The 20,983-nt window shown below is 40.2% G+C and overlaps 1 protein-coding gene across 1 annotated transcript in view; it reads left to right on the forward strand.

Moving 5' to 3' along the window:
• Window positions 1–3,404: 3,404 nt before the first annotated feature.
• rasa2 (RAS p21 protein activator 2) overlaps window positions 3,405–20,983 on the forward strand; it is a 172,582-nt gene continuing 155,003 nt past the window's right edge. The window contains exon 1 of the mRNA XM_072255071.1: window positions 3,405–3,660. Coding sequence (XP_072111172.1) covers window positions 3,606–3,660 — 55 coding nt within the window. The 5' untranslated portion in view covers window positions 3,405–3,605. The remainder of the gene's footprint in view (window positions 3,661–20,983) is intronic.

A 20,983-nucleotide genomic window follows, 5' to 3' on the forward strand; every position in this document is an offset into this window, starting at 1 on the left:
TCAAGAACTTATGAACTTCCGCTGTAAGTGAACCCAGTGAAGTTTCCATTGAGATATTTCACAATGAAATATTTTAAATTTTTATAATCAAAATTATAATTTACAATTATATAAAATAATTATATTTATTTTATATCTAATTTATAATAATATAATGTGAATGCTGGAAAGCTGAAATAATAGATAGCACTTTACAGATCAGGCTACACCATTAGAAAGAGAAACAGAATTAAATCTTTAGGTTAAACACCCTCTCTCTTTCGCTTTCAACGAGCAGAGAATATTTGGAAATATTTATTTCTGAGTGATGTGAAAAGTCAGGCAGGCAAAATAGAGAAGGGGGATTTCTGGACTTCAAGGGATCATAGGATATGTGGACAGGTCAGGACAATGGTGGGTGAGATGAAAGGTCAGGGATGATTTTGTTGAACAGATTTGGTGGAATCAAATGGTCTATTCCTGCTGGTACATTCAATTTTTTTTGCTCAAAATATAAATATATTCATAAAATATACAGTAAAACATTTGGGATATTCCACTAGCTTCGTTCACTATACCAAACAGTTTATAACAGGGATAGAGTTCTCCCTGTCTTTACTTACCACCTCATGAGCTTCCACATCCATCACATTATTCTCTGTAGCCTATACTATTATGAACAGTATCTTACCACTAAGCACACCTTTACCCCCAACCCCATTCGTTGCTTTCCACAGGGATTGCCCTCTACATGACTCCATTGTCCTCTTGTCCCTCCCCCCCCCATCTCCTTCATAGCACTTATCTCTGCAAGTGGAACAAATGCTACACCTGCCCCAAAAACCTCCTTCCTGACCGCCATGCAGAGCCCCAAACAATCCTTCCAGGTGAGGTGACACTTCACTCACAAGTCTGCTGGAGTTGTCTGTTGTATCCAATTCTCCTAGGGTGGCCTCCTCTTCATCGGTGAGACCTGACATAGATTGAGGGAAGGTCGACCACCTTCGCTCCATCTGCTAGAAAATTTGGGATTTCCTGGTGGTTTTTTCATTTCAATTTGACTTCCCATTCCCATTCCACCATGTTAGTCTACGACTGCCTCAACGGCCACAATGAGGCCACCTTCAGGTTGGAGGAGCAACTTACTCTAATCTGGGTAACTTCCAACCTGATAGCATTAACATCAACGTCTCTAACCTGGTAATTTCTCCCCCTTCTCTCTTTTTCTATTCCCATTCTGGCTCCCCTCGTCTCTTCTCCATCACCTCCCACTCATGTCCCTCCTCCTTCCCTTTCTCCCATGGTCTACTCTCCACCCCTATCAGATTCCTCCTCCTTTAGCTCCTTACCTCTTTGAAGGTCCAACGGTCAAGAAGGCGGTCTCTGCAAGCGTCGTGGAATGTGTAGAGCACAACAAGACACAGAAGACATCCTGGTCATCTGCTGCGCCTAGTCCCACCTCCAGCCGTCTCAATTCTGTCTTGCCACTGGGTCCAGATGGGAATTGGGAAGAGAGAGTGAGGCTGACACTGCGCAACTTTCCCTTACTTAAATCCAAATCATGCACTAGTCTCGACACCATCAATGGTGTCGAGATCGTTATGGACGACGACGATGGATGAACAATACCTCTTACACCATTCACCCCCACCTTTTCACTTCATCTCCCCTGCCCCATTGACCACCTTCCCCTTCATCTGGTTTCACCTGTCAGCTGCTAGCTTGTACTCCTTCCCCCTCCTCCACTTCTTACTTGAGGTTCTGCCCCCTTCCTTTCCAGTCCTGATGAAGTGACTCAGCCCAAAGCGTCGACTGTTAATTCCCCTCCGTAGGTTCTGCCTGACTTGCTGAGTTCTTCCAGCATTTTGAGTGTGTTGCTTATTACAGTCACTTACAGAGTATTAAAATCACAAATGGTTCATGATTAAACATTCTGTTAAGAGAATCTTTTAAAAGGCTGTTAGATTGGGCGTAGCATATCAGCATACTGTGGTTGTTATTTCTGATATTCTTATCAAAAATTATGGCTTCATTTTACCATTTTGTAGATGATTAATTTGCTCTGTACTCTGGAGTCGTCATCCTCGTTATGTGTCGTATGATGTGGGCGATCATGGTCTTTCACCATGATTGTTCTTGGCAAACTTTCCTATGGAAGTGGTTTGCCACTGCCTTCTCCTGGGCAGGGCCTTTACAAGACGGGTGACCCAGCCAGGATCAATACTCTTCAGAGATTGTCTGCCTGGTGTCAGTGGTCACATAACCAGGACTTGTGATGTGCACCAGCTGCTCATACCACCATCCGCAGGCTGCTCTCGTGGCTTCACGATCAGGGGACTAAGCGAGTGCTGTACCTGAACTGAGTGACCTGCAGGCTAGCGGTGGGAAGGTGCGCCTTACACCTTCTTTGGTAGGGACGTATCTCCACCGCGCCACCCCGCCTCTGGAATGGAAGATGTTAAAAGTGGCATTTTAACACCTTTAACATTCCTTTCTAGATGCTCCAAAGAACATTAGGGCCAGATAACTTCATTGGTAGTATAGTTACTGTTGTATTCCGACAATATTTGCATGTAGGCAATTTGCATACATGAACAGCAATATTAAAATGACCATATCTTCTGTTTTAATATTTTGTTTGTATTCCGGGAATCAACCAGTACTGGGATAGGACGGAAAGTGGCACTGAGCAAAAAAAAAATTAGCCACTCTATGGAGTGAACAGCTTGTTCCTGTTTCTATTTCTCATGTTTCACTGAGGAATTGAGGATATCCATAATAAATCACATTTTTTTTCAAAAAGTGAGACAAAATCTGTATCAGTATGAGAGCAAATGCTGCTTGGGTTTATGTGTTAACTGAAAGACAACTCTTCCAAACGCAAAGCCACCTGTTTATACAGCACCCAGATTTTTAGGTACAAATATTTAGTGAATCTTGAATGTACATCCTCCTCAATGATTGTGTGAAATACAGATCACAGAAGGGTTAAGCGCCTTCACCGAAATGATAATGAGCTCTCTATTAGGAACCGTGAGCACATTGTTTTAATCAAATACAAAACATACGTAGGTCACCATCACCCTTCTTTTGCATAGAAGCTATTCCAAGTATTTAATGTATTTTATTCCTCCTATGGAAAGTAGGAACGGTTTTGTTTAATTCTTATGTACGTAAAGCTGGTACTTCCGCAGGCAACACTCCACACGCGCTACGCGTAAACATACGAATCATTTTGGAAATATTCAGTGGATCCCCTTCCTGAAATGGTAACTTGAGTTTCCCCCTCCTCGGATGCCGAACATTTCCAGCAATCGGGTTTGCGGGGGAGGATTTGTTTCGGATTTCCGACACAACATGCAGTACTGTACTTAACGTCCGTTTCAATTTGTCGGGGATCGGTGACGTCACGTTCGGGTCGCACCGGCCCGGCCCGGCCCGGCCCGGCCTGGCAGAGAAAGCACGCGCTCCAGGCACACGCCGGGCCCTGAGCTGCACCAATGGGAAGAGGCGGAGTGGAGTAGGGCCCCGCCCCCTTCACCTCCCCCCCCCCCCCGGAGAGAGAACGCCCGCCAACGGATGTGAGGGACGCAAGATGTACAGTAGGCAATCGTTGGGAGGGAGTCATGGCGGAAGAAGATGAAGCGGTTCGCATATTACAGAGCTTGAGGGGGAAGATATGTGAGTTTAACTTCATTCTCCATCGCGCTGCCTCTCCTTCAACTCTCCGGCTGTGGCTGGGTGGCCTGGCTGGAAAGCGGCTCTTGATGCCGGTGTTTCCGAGGTGGGGCAGCGGCACACGGTAGCCCCGAACTAGCGCTGCCCCCTCGCCGGTCTGCGAGTGCGGAATGCCTCTTCGCCGTGATCGAGCTTTTCTTTATTTTCTTTCTCACCCGTGGTCGAGCCGGCCCTGGCAGCAGCTGAGGTAGCTCCTAGGGCACTGGGAGCTTCCAGTGTACTGTGTTTCTGAAGCACAGTAATGTGAGAATGGGATTCTACAGGCGCCAGTAAAATTTACATGGAAATTTCAGCGTGCTTACTTGGCTGTGGGATAAGATACCTTCAGTCTATAATCCTCAGTGAAATCCAGCCATCAACCTGTATCCCGAGAGGGTATTAGTTTCATAGAAAGATGAGGTTGGGGCAATGCGTGCATTGCGATTGACTTGCATGTTCTAATAAAGTGGAATTAAACTTTAGTGTACAGTGTAAGTTTTGTTTTAGCATTTCGTGCAAACATCGCCGGAGCAAATTCACTCAATGAAGATGACAAGTCGAAAATGTTGATCTTTTACGATATGATTTTTTTTTTAAGCAGCGGATTTTCTTCATAAGCGCTCTTGCGGTATGTGTCCCTCTATTACTTTGGCGTTCGTGCCGTTAATGCGAACAGTAATCTAGTGACTGTGGTCAAACTGATTTCTCGTTCTTCTTACATCGCCTTCGGGTCTACAGTTATTCTCAGGTCTTGCTGTGCCATTGGTACTCTTTTTCGACAGTGTCATTCTTCGAGTCAAACTTCCCTTCACAGTAATTTTAATTTAGCCCAACCTTTTAGAATTAAGTGAAGAATGCCTTCCACTATTCTACTGCATAGTAAATATAAATTCGTAGGTAATAGTTGAGGATTGGTATCATGTTATTCTAATTTAGATTTTAATTTCACTTTAGCATGTGAAATATGAATTAATTTATAATTTTGTTATGCTATTTATTCTGATTCTGTTGACCCACTTAATTTAAGTACATCAAAAATACTTGTTTGCTATTAATTTGTATTAAGGTGGTTTATTGTATTAAAATGTTTCAATATCTCATCTAAAATATAGCACCACTGATTGGTGCATTAAGTGTCAGTTTGGACTATTAGCAGCAATGTGATATGGGATTACTTCTCCTGAACTATGACAGACAAATTCTTTAATATAGAAAATATTAATAATGAAACCATTGATTTATCTAGAGTAATGAATATAGTAATAAGAACCCCATGTTGCTTGTGAATGAGAAGTTTTTCTGCTAACAACAGATATTGAAGAGTTGTCTGAATCAGCATTGTCTTCTGAGTGTATTGCGGTGTTTCTTTTTGAAGAATTATAGTACCATTTAGTACTGTGATGTATATAGTTGGTTGATGGTATTAGGTTTGCTCATAGATTGTGATTTTGTTTATGATTAGTACTTTTATTGCAAATGACATGATTGTACTGCGTTCTTCACAGCTAAATGAGGACTATTTCCGTAGAAAGGCCCTTTTGTTCCATGAGTAAATATTAAGGGCAAACAATGCTGACTTGAACATTAATGGTGGCTACTTATTGCCAGATCTCAGATTCTGCTTTTCTCTGCTTAAACAGTAATGGTCAGTGTTTGAGATCAATGGAGATAATTCTAGTTTATCTTCATTGCTTGGCAAATCGACACTGTTGTCTCATGCCCATTAATGTATCTATGCACCTTATTAATTTCTTAGCAAGGTAAGAGTACTGGCTGCCATTGGCACATCATGTATCTGTACCTCAATTTTAGAATGATCATCCAAATTTTCTGTGAACTTAGCCACCCTTTGGGGCAATGTTAATATTTAAAAATTTCAATCTGGACTTCTGAATATCTGTTTTAATTTGATTTATCATTAGTGACTATGCATTTGACTATGTAAGCCCTCTCTGATAGCCCTATGTTTCACTTCCATGTGTCTCCCTTAAAGATTCTCCTTTTTAAAAGCTTGGATAAAATTTTGCCTCTTGTTATAACATCTTCCCATGTATTCTCAACTTCAAATCCTGTCAAGCACTTGGGACATTCCCTGTATTACTTCAAGTTGTTACAAGTTCAAGTTCAGTTTATTGTCATTCAACCATCAGCATGTATACAGCTAAACAGAACAAGGTGCGCAGCACAGTACGTATAACTCACATGCACGGCACAGTACGTATAACTCACATGCACAACATATAAAGTAATGTTACCGCAAATAAAGTAACAAATAATAAGTGCATTTATGGCACATTTAAAAAGTAAACAGCATACTATATAAGCATATTTTTGGATGCTGATATATAGTTTGTCAGCAAAACACAAACATTAGAGATGAGAAGCTTAGACTGAGCCAGAGAAAAAGTGGGTCTTGGACAATTTTGTCTCTTGACTGATGAGTCATAGGGAACATCCTATGCTGCCATTGATTGAATTAAGGATTGCTGGCATCTTCTGTTAGTACCATCGTCTGCGTCTCTTCATTTACTTCAAGCTACTGATGCCTTGAGAGTTTGAAGAAAATAGCCCATACAGAGAGGACAGTTGTGTTTGCTTTTGGACCATGGTTATAGATTATTTTGTCTCAAAGCCATGTTGAATCTAGTTCCAAGAACACCAGTTTTGCTTATTAGCTTATTCTGTAACTCCAAGCACTGCTTATTCTCACTTCCTGTGTTGATACCATGTCTGTATAATCTTTCTATTATCAGATCAGCTACTTAGTAATAAGCACTTGGTAGGTTGAGCAGTACCTGAGGAGGGAGAAACAAGTTAACATGTTGGAGATTTCATTAAGGGAAAGCTAAATTGTGCCTATTTTTATAATATTGATATATTAGTTTATGTTGTATAATTAATTTGTTTTATGCAGTAAGTTGGAAATGTTATGCCAAATATGATGAGAGAGAGAGAGAGATAATTAAAGGTTCATGTCAATGATCAGGTTTCTGGTCTCTGTGGTATTTTGTTTTTTTATTTTATGTTTTCCATATATATTAAATAATACCTTCCATTTCTGTTTCTGAAGTGCTTGTTTGCAACATTTATTTAGTGGTCACCCTAAGAACCACAGAAAATTTACAATGTTCAGCTCATTACAACTATGTTGGTTGAATAACTGCTGCACGACCTAATCCAATCATCCAACAATAAGCTGGCAGTGCTACAGGTCGTTGCTGTTAAGGTATTCATCCATATACTGTTTAAATATGAATAAGGTTTCTGCCTCCAAAAGGCATGGCCTTTTCTCACTGTTAACATCAGGTAGGAGATACAGAAGCTTGAAGGCACACACTCAGCAATTTAGGAACAGCTTCTTCCCATAGAAACAGAAAACCTTCAGCACAATACAGGCCCTTCGGCCCACAAAGTTGTGCCAAACATGTCCCTCTTCCCCTTTGCCATCTGATTCCTAAATGGACTTTGAAGCTTTGGACACTACCTCACTTTTTTTTATATACAGTATTTCTGTTTTTGCACATTTTTAATCATCTATTCAATATATGTAATTGATTTACTTTATTATTATGTTTTATTTTATTTATTATTTTTTTTCTCTCTCCGCTAGATTATGTATTGCATTGAACTGCTGCTGCTTGCTAAGTTAACAAATTTCATGTCACATGCTGGTGATAATAAACTTGATTCTGATTCCATTATCCTTTCAGATCTACACCTCAATTGTCATATGGGTAAAAATAACTTTTCTACATGTCCCTTCTAATCCTTCTAACAATTACTTTAAATATGTCCTTCATTCAATCATGCGCTTGGAGAAGGATGAGGGGTTCTTTTCTATTTATCTAGTCTAAACTATTTGTAATTTTATTCATCTTAATGCAGTCACTCGTCTGCTCCTTCAATTCCAAAGTACAATGCTAGCTAGTCTAAATTTTGCTCATATGTAGTTTTCCAATCTAGGCAACTTTGTAAAAGATCTTCTGCAACTTCTGTAGCAGAGTTGCATCATTACCTCTAATATGATGTGCAGAATGATACACAGTACTCTAGCTGCAGCCTTACTAGTGTTGCATATAATTCTTAGAGTCATAGAATTTTAAATCATGCTGTCCTTGCACGGACGCCCTACTGTGTATTGGTTTATACATCTTGTTTTCTCACTTTTTTATATGAATAATTTGATATGTCCTTTCAGCTGCTTGTGTTTATTGCATATTGAGGTGTTGTTGGACCTAGCTCTTGTGTGGAGAGCAAAACTAAAATTATGCTGAGGGTTTTGATTGTGGAAAGCCACCACAAAGTGTAATTTTGTTTTATGCAAAATATACTGCTGTTGCTGGAAATATGAAATGCAACAAAGTGCTAGAATTACATAACAAGTCAGGCAATGTTTAGGAAGGGGAAATGCATCAGCTTCACTGGCTGGTGAACATTATTTTGGAATTTTAGCGTCTACAGTGTTTTGGTTTTGATGAAAGATCATTGACTGGCAGTTCTGATGAAAGCTTGTTAGTCTGAGTTGTTATGTTTACTTTTTGAGCGATGTTGTCTGACCTAAATGTTTTAATTTTCTCTAAATTCTGTAGAATTAATATCTTTAGAGTGCACAGGAAGAATTGTGAGATGTTGGTTCATAAGTCGTAATCCTTGATCCTCAGCAGTAATTTCTATATCAGTTTTCAAAATTCTTTTTGTTTCTTTTCAAGCTGAAGAAATTTTACTCTTATGTTACCAAGGAAGCATCTGAAAAATTTTGATACTGCTTTGTGCAATCTTTGTTTAGTCAAGTTCGTTAGACAGTGGATAAATGCAGAGGTGCAGAGCATAGTACAAAGCCATAGACTGGAGATCTTGTGTGTACTTAGTTAAGTAGATAATAACAGAGACCCTGGTGTTCAAGGCTTAAAGGAAGGAAAATGAGAAAATTACAAACAACAGAAAATCTGCAGATGCTGGAAATCCAAGCAACACATATAAAATGCTGGAGGAACTCAGCAGGCAAGACAGCATCTATGAAAATGAGCACAGTAGATGTTTTAGGCCGAGATCCTTCATGAAGAGTCTTGACCTGAAAAGTCAACTGTACTCTTTTCCATAGATGCTGCCTGTCTTGCTGAGTTCCTCCAGCATTTTAAATGAGAAAATTATTTGGGATTATTGATGCTAAAAACTCTTCACTGAACTACATTAATATTGATTCATGCAGTTAAACTTGATTTTAATTGTTATTCTTCTCTTTTCCTTTCAAAAAAAAACTCATAGCAAAAATAAAGTCGTTGGCTTCCAGAATGCAGACATCCCACCCTGCAAAAACTCATTTAAGGGAGGTAGCACCATCAATTTGCGGGAGACTTCCGGGAGAGGTGGGATGTCTGCAATAGAGTAGCTCCTTAGCAGCCAGCCAGCTAGTTTAAATAATGTTAGCTATGCTAATGAACGAATGACACCTGTTAAACTCACCTCAAGCAACACACATAAAAGTTGCCGGTGAACGCAGCAGGCCGGGCAGCATCTCTAGGAAGAGGTGCAGTCGACGTTTCAGGCTGAGATCCTTCGTCAGGACTAACTGAAGGAAGAATTGCTCTTCCTTCGGTTAGTCCTGACGAAGGGTCTCGGCCTGAAACGTCGACTGCACCTCTTCCTAGAGATGCTGCCTGGCCTGCTGCGTTCACCAGCAATTTTTATGTGTGTTGCTTGAATTTCCAGCATCTGCAGAATTCCTGTTGTTTGCGTTTAAACTCACCTCAACATGTCTTTTACAGTCTTAACCCACCATGGGCAATAGAAGAGTCATTGTTGCAAACAATGCAGCGAGCAACACTGTCATTATTTTGACCCCTATTAGGCAGGGGTACACTTTAGTGTAGTCTGGGGTGATGTACGTTTTATTTTTTTTTGGAACACTCTGCAATGGCGTGCGCGCGCTCTCTCTCTCTCTTGGTCGCTTGCGTGCTCTTAAGCGCTCTCGCTTTCTCTCTCGCTTGCTTTCGCTCCCGCTCGCGCACTCTCGCTCTCTCTCACGCGCGGTCTCTCGTGGTCGCTCTCGTGCTCTCTCTTGCTTTTCTCTCGCTCGCTCTCAAAAAAAAATTGATTTCCATGATATTGTATATAATTTGTGGGCATCAGGGAGCCACTATTAATATGCAGGAGACTCCCGGAAGTTCCGGGAGAGGTGGGATATCTGAGAATGGGTGCTTTAGTGTCAAAGTCTCACCCTGGCAAGATAGGCAAAATGCAACTGTCTTTCAGGCTCGAGGATGTCTTGTTTCCACTCTGGTTCCATCAGTTTTAAGTGACTGATAAGACTAATGGTACATGCAGACTTGACCACAGATTAATCAGGCGGATCTGATGGGATATATGCGTGTGTAGTTTGAGATAGTGTTGCCTGTTTGCTGTTTACATAGCCTCTGTATGCTCCTGGCCTGTAGTCTCTAAGTTAATTGGCATTCCAAATGTTCCTTTTCCACTTTGAGTAGATTCCTAGGGGCTGATGGAGATACTTTTCCATGGAGCCTTTGAGAGTACCTTTTGAATCTTTCTCTTTGCCCACAAAGTAATATCCTCTTGTGGGAAGAGTTCATCTGTTTTGCTAGTTTGACATCATGCACGTAAATACTGTGGTCTGCCCACTAGACTGAATTTAATTAGGGCCATAGGGTGATGTTGGCTAGGAGAGAACATTGATATTGGTTTGGAGAAGTTTCAGAGACCTTGGTGGTGGTGTATCACCAGTACAAAATTAGTGCCTGATGCAGGTTAGTCCAAGTCTGTTGCATTCAAGAGAGTGAAGATCACAGCTGCCTGGTGGATGAATAATTTATTAATATGCTTAAGCCTTGAATTTCAAATAATTAAGATCAAGGATTAGGTTTTCTGCCACCATACATTCACACCTGTAACTCGAACTCCTAACATTTCATTTTGCCATTGCCAAAGGTGGGTACAAGATAAGAAAGAAGCAGCTCTGAAGATGATGGCTGTCTGCAGTGAAAATGCAAATCATAAATTGTTTCTTATGGCACTAAAAATTGCACTTTTAGAGTGAGGTCACAGATCAGCAATAATTTCATTAAATGGCATGACATGCTAAAGAGAGCTAAATAGGCTGTTCTAGTTATTAGTTCATTAATACTTGAAGAGCATCTTTAAACAGTACACGTAGTATTTTAAAAGATGAAAACCTAGTTGGGGTCTGTTAGGTTGTTAACCTGGTCAAGAACAAAAAAACAAACTGGATTGTCAGAATTTTCCACTTGGTTCATAGAAAAATAGTTGATCCTGAATGTTTAATACAACTGTGCCTTTATTTGGGGTTTATGAATGATGTGATCAGGATTATATCTTCAAGAAAGAAGTATTTAGCCGATGTGGTAGGTCAAACCAAACTCTATATTTCTGTGCCTGTGTGCATGATCTTTCACCATGGCCTTAAGTTTGAGTTTTCAAATACAGGGGATTGCGGTGAATGGAGCCTTTGGTTAATCGAGGCAGCTGTTTATTTATGATAACTCTTATAAGAACAAAACTAATTGAGAAGCTAGCTGGGAATCCCTTCATTTACTTAGGACACTATGCCGCTGACCTGTTGCCGAGAAGTTTCTAACTAGTGTCAGACGCATATACACTGTGTGATCATTCGACACTACACCGTGTTTACAGTGAACAGTTTTTAGTGTTCAAAAAGCAGCAATTTTTGTCACTGATAGTTGGTGAGAAATGAGCATTAAGACAATTCAGAATTGTTTTGCTGACTGCAGTTTCAAGCATTCAGGCTTAGAGACGCCAGAAATGGCCTGGAGTGAAAATGAAACGATTTCACTGCTTCAAGTTAGGAACTATGGAGAATTTGGAGGTATTTACGAATCATCTTGAACTTTACAGTGAAAATGGAGATTTGGAGGATGCATTTGTCAACAGCATTATATGAAGATTATCTGCACTAGGTGTTTGCGTTGATTTTGTTTGTTTACACTCAATCAAGAGAGCACAGCAACGTAATTCTTCCATCAATAACTACAGTATAGGGAACTAATACAGTTTTATAGTACTGTATTTATAGTGTTCTAGTTTGTTCTGTGTTTCATTTAAATACACAATCTGATACTCAAATTTGTCTTTTTTTATATACCTTTTTAGACTATTTCCATACAACTTCAGCGAATTGAGACAACCGCTTAATTGGGCCAAAACGTACTGGTCTTGATATCTCCAAATTAAATGAAATCCACTGTATTAATTCACTTTTCCAAAGTTGTTATGGTTCTGCTTCTTCCTGTTTCTAGTAGTATCTGTTGTCCTAACAATCTAATGGATTTATTTTTCTTTCTGGCTATTAAGTGATTGACCTAACAAATGTATTTTTAACTTGCTAAAAGCACTTAATATCTTATCTTGATATTCTAATAGGAAAAATTTCTTGAGTTGCTGCTTACAGATAAATTCTCTCATTGATATTTTAATAACTTCCTGCCATTGCCCTATAGTCCTCAAGGGAGCCACCCAAAATTTATTACTGGAAGTAAGATCAGCTGCTTCTTTTGTCACCTACCAATGTGCCCGCACACTCACGTGCAGATGCACAGAGTCTAATTCCACCTTTTGCTTGTCTGTTGCCCTTCCCTCTCACTTTCGTATACTGGCTATTTTCTTTTTACACTCTTAGCTCTGCTTGGTCCACTGAGTTCTTTGAGCAGTTTTGTTTTTACTTTCCTTTTAAAGTGAAGAAAAGGAGGGAGAAATTGAGGAAAGTGTATGTTAAAAGGTGGGTTAATTTAAAAAAAATGGCAAAAATGTGAGCTGTCTCAAAGACTAGTCAAAACTTTTTTTCAAAAGGAGCAAGACAGGCAATTACAAATCTGTCAGAGGTGGAGAAGTTCTTGAAAAAAATGTGAGAGACGATAAATCAATATTTAAAAAGATAAATTGATCAAAGCTAGTAAGCAGGCCGTTGTGTGGGCTTCTGGCTAAACAATTTGAAATTTTTGAAGAGATGACACAATGTATTGATGAGGGGAGTGCAGCTGATTTTGTCTACTTGTTCATTTGTAAGGATTTTGACAAGTTCCCACATGTAATACTGGTCCAAAAGCCCATGTGAATCAAAACATATTGGCAACCAGTTCCAAAATTAAGGCTTGGTGGTAGGAGACCTTAGATAATGCTGAAGGTTTGTCTTTGTGAATGGGTACCTGTGACCTGTGGTATTCCACAGGGACTGGTGCTGAGACCCTTGTATTCACTTATTTGCAACACGCACAACATGCTGGAGGAACTCAGCAGGTCGGGCAGCCATCCGTGGAAACTAGATCAGTCGACATTTCGGGTCGGAACCCTTCGTTGAGTTCCTCCAGCGTGTTGTGCGTGTTGCTTTGACCCCAGCATCTGCAGATTATTTTGTGTTTACTATTCACTTATTTGGATGTGAGTGCAGGAGGTACAATGAATAAGTTCACAGACATCATGAAAATTAGTGACACAGGAGATTCAGCAGATGCTGGAAATCCGGAATCAGAATTAGAATCAGGTTTAGTATCACTGGCATATGTCATGAAATTTGTTTGGCATCTGCAGTACATTGCAATGCATAATAATAAAAGCTTTAAATTATAGTATGAAATAGTGAATTCTAGTTAATTGACCAATTGGTTAATCCCTTTTTAGAACAATTCTTAAAGAACAAAAAGTAATCAAGAAAATGGATGGGATTTCCTTTGTTTATTTGGGAGCCTGTGCCACATAATTGGGGTAAGAGACTGTTGCCAAACAGTTTTCCACTAGCGCAGTTGTGTGCAGTTATGTGGCCATTAGATGCTATAACATGCTTGGAGTGAACAGTTTTTAAATAGTGTCAGTTGTGTGTACTTGTGTTCAAAAAACAATGATTTTTGTCACTGATTGTTGGTGAGAAATAAGCAATAAGACAGTTCAGGACTGTTTAGCTCACTGGTTTCAAGCACTCAGGCTTGGAGATGCTAGAAATGGCTGGGAGTGAAAATAAAATGATTTAATGACTTCAAGTTAGGAACTACAGAGAATTTGGTATTGACAATTATCTTGAATATCGCAATAAAAATTAAGATTTGGAAGATAATTTTGTCAAAAGTATTGTTTGAAGCCAGTCCATTATATGCACTAGTTCTCTGCGCAATTTTTGTTCATTTACAGTCAATCAAAAGTACATGACCGCGTACACTAGATGAATTGCTCTTGTCGATAACGATTAGGAACTAATACTTTTATTGTGCTGTAGTAATATTGGTAATGTTACATGCATAATTAGTGACTTATTTAAACATAGTTTTTAAAAAAAAATACTTTTTCAACTGTTTCCTTGAAACTTCCTCTAATTGGAACAGCCGCTTAATAGGGCCCAAATGTACATGTTCCGATGTGTCCCAATTAACCAGAATCCATTGTTTGTGTCTGTGTGTGGGGAAGAACCTCCATCAGGACTGGAAAGGAAGGGCGGACGGTGTTCTGGCTTCTTCACCCTTCCTTTCCATTTCTGATGAAGGGTCTTGGTCCAAAACACTGACTGTTTATTCTTTTCCATTATGCTATCTGCTGTGCTGAGTGCTTCCAGAATTTTGAATGAAAATTAGTGATGTTGTTGATATTGAAGAGGATTGTCTTGGGCTACATTAAGATATTGACTAGTCTTGAATTGAATTGACTTTATTACTTACATCTTTCATATACATGAGGAGTAAATATCTTTACATTACATCTCCATCTAAATGTGCAATTTATAGTAATTTATAATAAGTGGTATGTACAATAGGATAATCGATACAACATAGGAATACAGTTGTGTCTGATGGCCTGGTGGAAGAAGCTGTTCCAGAGCATGTTGGTCTTGGCTTTTATGTTGTACTGTTTCCTGGATGGTAGCAGTGAAACAGTTTGTGGTTGGGGTGACTCAGGTCCCCAGTGATCCTTGGGCCTTTTGACACGCCTGTCTTTGAAAATGTTCTGAATAGTGGGAAGTTCACATCTTCATCTGCACTAGGCTGTCCGCACCACTCTCTGCTGAGTTCTGCGATTGAGGGAAGTATAGTTCCCATACTAGGTAGTGATGCAGCCAGTCAGGATGCTCTCAATTGTGCCCCTATAGAAAGTTTTTAGGATTTGGGGGCCCTCACCAAACTTCAACCATCTGAGGTGAAAGAGGTGCTGTTGTGCCTTTTTTACCACACAGCCGGTATGTACAGACCGCGTAAGATCCTCGGTGATGTTTTTGCCGAGGAATTTAAAGCTTTTCACCCTCTCAACCCCAGATCCATTGATGTCAATAGGGGCTAGCCTGTCTCCATTCCTCCTGAAGTTCACAACCAGCTCCTTTGTTTTTGCGACATTGAGGGAGAGGTCGTTTTCTTGACACCTCTGTGTCAGGGTGATGATTTCTTCTCTGTAGGTTGCGTCATTATTATTTGAGATTAGGCCAATCAGTGTAGTGTCATCAGCAGATTTAATTAGCAGATTGGTGCTGTGGGTGGTGATGCAGTCATGGGTATACAGAGAGTAGAGTTGGTAAGATATGTAGAACAGTGGCAAATAGAACTTAATTCCGATGAGTAGACTTGGAATGGTTATAAGGATAGGTCATGCATAATGAATGACCCATGGAATATTGAGGTGGCAAATGCAAATATCCTAAAAAAAAAAGGTTGCATTTGTAGGTCAGGTGCTGATGAAGGCATTTGGATTGTTTGCCTTCATTAGCGGGGGCATAGAATATCAGAGTAGGATGGTTGGGTACAACTTCATAGAAATGTTGTTTAGGCAACAGCTGGAATTCTGTGTCTATCTCTGGTGCCTTGTACCAAAAGGAAGATTCACTTTTTTGATTAAAGACAGAATAAGCTTGGTTTGGACTGGAGGTGGCTGAGGTTTGGTTCAGTAGAATACCTGATGGAGGTGTATAAAATTGAAGGGCAGATTATAGAAAAAATTTTCCCCAGATCAAAGGTGATGTCGACTTTTAGATAACATGACATCGAAGGGGTAAAGACATTTTGAGGGGATCTGAGGAAGAAATCTTTCATCTAGAAGATGACTGGAACTTGGAAGACACTGCCAAAATGGGCGATGGCAAGATCTCTCTCAACTTTTTTAGTATCTAAGCAAACGCACAGTTATAGGTCATGGAAGGCTGGTACCAAGTGCTAGGAAATGGGATTAGTATAGATGAATAGTTAATAGTCATTTTGGGCTTAGTGGGGTGATGGGCCTGGTTCTGTGCTTGATGTCTCTGTAACACTCTGGCATAGTTGTATCTACTGAACCACTAAATGTTGCAGTACTGGTATGCAGGTGATGTGCATGTTATGGCAGTTTGGGTAACAAATTCACTCTTGGGGAATTCATAAACTACCGTCAAAAAAATCTGAAATGCAGAATAAAAATTTGCTCTGCAAAATTTCTGGAGGGGCGTAAAAATAAATAACACAATCTTGTGAACTTTTTTCTTAATGCATGCAGAAATGATGTGGGTGTGTATTCACACTACAGAAAATCAGTATCAGTTTTCTAGGAATGTAAACTACACTCCCTCCCTGGTAATGCAGGGGCCACCATTATGCACTTAGACAAGGGTGGTTCTGGGTCCTCAACGTTGACTCTAGAAACCTGATCAACGCCATCAGCTGCAGCTGAGTGAACATTTTGATGTATCCTGAACCATACATCGAGTAAACAGTGAGTCTGGAAAGATCACTGGATAAGAAATGTCCCTGACGATGATTTGTGCAATTGGCTCACTATTGCGCAAGCAAGCCATGTCCTGAAGGACACAGAGGGCTGCATGGTAGTGTAGAGGTTAGCACGAGGCTCTTACACCTGTGGGCATTGCAGAGTTCGGAGTTCTGCACGATTCTGTGAGGATTCCTGTATGAGCTCCCTGTGGAATGTGTGGGTTTTCTCCAGGTCCTCCAGTTTCCTCCCACAGTTTAAAGATGTACTGAATAGATTAATCGGTCATTGTAATTTGTCCCATGATTAGGTTTGGGTTAATCAGGTTTGTTGTGGCTTGAAGGACCAGAAAGGCCTACTCTGCACTGTACGGTTAAATAAATAACTACAAATTTGGGCCTGCACCGACTGAAGAGAATTAATGTGAAAGAAAAATAAATAAGATTTTCTTTTCACTAGTTGACTTGCTTCAGATTCAGCTGTCTGTGACAGTATTCTTAGGTCCAACCATTCAGTCACTTCAAAAGAAGTACCCTCTCCATTGTCTTGTGAGGCATAATACAGTGCTAAATGGGAGATTTGGAGCAACCTGGTATATTTCGTCTTCCACCATTGCCATCAAGCCACTGAACAAACCCTGGTTGAAAGAGATTGTCAGGAAGAGTGCCATCATTTGTAAATAAGGATTCAACCCAGTGAAACTGCAAGATTCATATTGCAGCATGAATGCATACTGAGTTGCAAAAGTTCAGTGAAATGGTTCCTTATCCGCACAACCAAATCAAAATCACTCATCATTTATGGATGCTGGTGGGTAATTAAACAACGTACAAGAGGAAAATGCTGCAAGGTTTCCTGTCGGCTTTGGTCCGAACTGATTAATAATCCACCTCTGCCTTCTCTTGTATCATCCTCACTACAGAAACCAGTCTGCAGTCAATACAGTATCTTCTGTGTGATGAAAGGAAACAGTTGTCCATTATGCATAATGCAAAGGCTGCAGGTGAGAGGAAAAGTGAATGACTGGTTTTGATATCTTGATAGCATTTAATAGACTGGCAGGAGGAGCTCCAGAAAAGGTTGAATCTTTGGGAATTGGGGAGTACACTCTGTCTAGTTGGAAGTGTACAGAGTACAAACGAAAATAATAATGGATGTTGGAGGCCAGTTATCTTGCATTTTTTTTGGGAGGGGGTTCCCCTATAGGAGGCCATTTGGCCCATTAAGTCTATGGTGACTATTGAATCAATCCCATCTCCTTGACTTATTTTCCCTGCAACTCATTCTCACTTAACTTCTGTTTCTCATAGCACAAAACCAGTAAAGGGGGGCAATTCGCATTTTTTTGGGAGGCAACCACAGCACCCAAGGGAAACTTTTGAGGCGATAGAATGTGCAAACTGATTCGAAAATCAGGTCACAATTGAGCCTGATGTACTACAGCAGGGGCTCCCAACTCTTTTTATGCCTTGGGCCCCTATCATTAACCAGTGGGTCCATGGACCATAGGTTGAGAGTCTCTACTAGAGCTATAAGTGTTGTCGATAATAAAATAACTAGCCCAGAACACATGCAGTCTTACAACTCAAATACGAGGGGTGATGGATAAGTTCGTGGCTTAAGGTAGAAGGAGATGAGTTATACAGCTCTCGTTACATGCACATGCAGTTCAACTCTTTGATTATGCAGAAAGTTTAAAGTTAATAACTCATTGCCTACCTTAGGCCATGAACTTATCAATCACCCCTGATGAGTTATTAACTGGTGAGTTATTAACCTCAAACTTTTTACATAATCACTCAAAAGGGTTGAACTGCATGTGCATGTAATGAGAGCTGTATAACTCATCTCTTTCTACTTTATCAATCACCCCTGCTGTGGGCACTTTCTGGAGCTCCAAGATCGGTATGCTCCACGACCGCTGGACTTAAGGCTGATTTATACTTGTGCGTCAACTCGACCCTGTAACCTACGCAAGTGGCCTATGCGCATTGTGAACATTTATACTTGTGCGTTGGTGTGTCTGCGTCGCTCTGCAATTTGTGCACGCAGCGCATGCACACGCACCTGCCCGCGCAAGGCTTCATGGTCATGGTAGTCTTCCTCGGGGTAAACAAGTTTAAAGCGAGCGTCTTTTTTCGTAAAAGCGAAATGTGTCCTCCATAATTTCGGAGATCTGTAAAGCTTTATGGAAAGCATTGCAGCCAAAGTTCCTTCCCTGCCCTTCAGTCGCCCAATGGGAAGCTGCTGCAGCTAGGAGGAAGTGCGATGCTACCAGGCGGACCAATTACAGATGTTGCGGGTTGCGTTGCCGCAACATGTAGTTACATTTTGGGAGAGGTGCACATCAGGCTACGGCGTACGGATCCGTGTAGGCTCTGTGTAGGGTTCGCGGCAACACCGTACCTATGGCATCGAGTTGACGCAGAAGTATAAATCAGCCTTAAGTGTGTAAATGTAGGAGGGGACTATGTTGAAAAATAACTGTGCTAGGTTTTCTAAAATTGACTCCTTTTACCTTAGGCCACGAACTTATCAATCACCCCTCGTATATATTTGTGCACAAGGAGAACAGTATGGCCCCGTCACCCACACTGATTTGAAGCCAGAACAGACAACTTGCTATTTTTATACACAATTGGTTTTATCAGTTATGGACCATTTGGTAAATAGCATGTGCTTAAACTCCTTACTTGCATGATCAGTCGCTATTCACAATAGAGGTTGTTAAAAGTCAGTCAAACCTCAAGCTGACAACTGATGATATCTTAAAGTTATTAAGACATTGATCCTTAGTTGTTGTGTGTGTATAATATCCTTCTGTTTTTCTTATCTCATATGTTTCCGGACCCCTTATTCAGTAAAGGGAATGATTTTGGAAAATCTTTCCAGAAAAATCTCAGTAGAGGCCTCACTCGAACATGTAGCTCCTCCCGTGGAGGGTCAGACACCCTGAGCCAATAGACTGGTCCTGGACTTATTTTCCATCTGGCATAGTTTGCATTTTGTTGTTTGATTGTTTGTGGTTTTTGTATTGCTATATTTACACTCTATTCTTGCTTGGTGCGGCTGTAACGAAACCAAATTTCCCACGGGATTAATAAAGTATATCTATCTATCTATCTTAATATTGAAGCTGGAAGGTCTGTTACAGGTGAGGATCTGGAGCCGATTGCTAATGATCTATGTAGAAATGCTAAATATATTTTAAAAAGTACTTGGAAGTGATGAAACCCGCAGGACACTGGATCAAGCGCTGGGCAGTGGGGTTAGTCAAATTCTTCCCTTTGACTGCCATAGACACAAAATCAAATGGTGGCCTTCCATGATGGATTTTTTTTGTGTGTTTCTTTCATGGGCCTTAACCTTGGGATAAAAGTTCTTTGTTTTTTTTTACTTTACTTTTTAGTGAAGTCTTGGAATGTCAGATCAAACATGAACAAGAAAAACATTTCTCGATTACCACCTATAGTCATTCCTTAGTTTGAAAAATAGCAAGGTTGCAAATTTATTCCTGTCTCTGTCCCCAAGTGGGTGACAAAATAAAAACAACACCAAGGGAAAAAAGTGTTTCAGCCTCACATGTGCGATTGTGTCTGCTACAAGTACTGAATGAGCTGACATGAGGGCAAGCCTACTTAACCTCATGCTCGTCAACCCAGCTGTAGTAAATACACTTGTCTATGGCAGCATTGATAGAAATAACTTTTGCACAGACTTTGTGAAGGGAAAGGTTTGACCTGTCTTCATTACTGCTATGTGAAATGGAATAGAATTGGAACACAATTGATTATGCAAAGTTGAGCATCATGTGGACTAGGTGTACCTATGCAGGAGATGCTAACCTATTGAAACTGCAGCACTAGATTACATTTGTGTCAAGGGGCAAAGTTGGATACAACAGTTGAAAGAGTCCCAAAATGAATGGATTAAATGTACGTTCTCAGTACTGACACATCCAGTCAACAATACTAGAAATAACAAATTTGGCAACATTTTGTAGAAAAATTAAAATGAAAGTTTCAATCAGTAGATCTTGGCTAGAAGTGAAGAAATGAGCAAGTAGTTAATGGTCTTTAAGATGCAAAGAAAGGGAGTGATGGAAAGGACAAAAAGAACGGTCTGTTTAGCTGAAGAGCAATATTGTTCAGGTGATATAGTCTAGATAAAAGTAGACTAGACAGTGAGTGAGCGAGTAATCAGAACCATCTGAAAGAGCATACGGGATCTGTGAGAGACAGAACACAGCAGTTGGAAATGTAAAACTTTGTGAGTACCTAACAAATCAGACAGCGTCTCTGGAGAGAGGAGAAACGGTTGATTTTACAAATGAGTGACTTTTCATCAGGTTAACCATTTCTGACACACATGAAAAGCTGTTTATTTGAAAACATTCAATTGGGAATTGAATCTTGAGGGGTGTGTAATAGCCCAGATGGAAGACTTACTTTGGAGCTCTCTGGAACAGTAATGGAAATCAAAGACAGGTCAGGGTGGGAATCAGAAGCAGATTTATTATCACTCACCTATATGATGTGATTTTTTTTTTGTAGCAGCAGTACAATGCAAAAACATAAATTACTATAAATTA

Source organism: Mobula birostris, chromosome 4 (assembly GCF_030028105.1).
Source record: "Mobula birostris isolate sMobBir1 chromosome 4, sMobBir1.hap1, whole genome shotgun sequence".
Lineage (NCBI taxonomy): Eukaryota > Metazoa > Chordata > Chondrichthyes > Myliobatiformes > Myliobatidae > Mobula > Mobula birostris.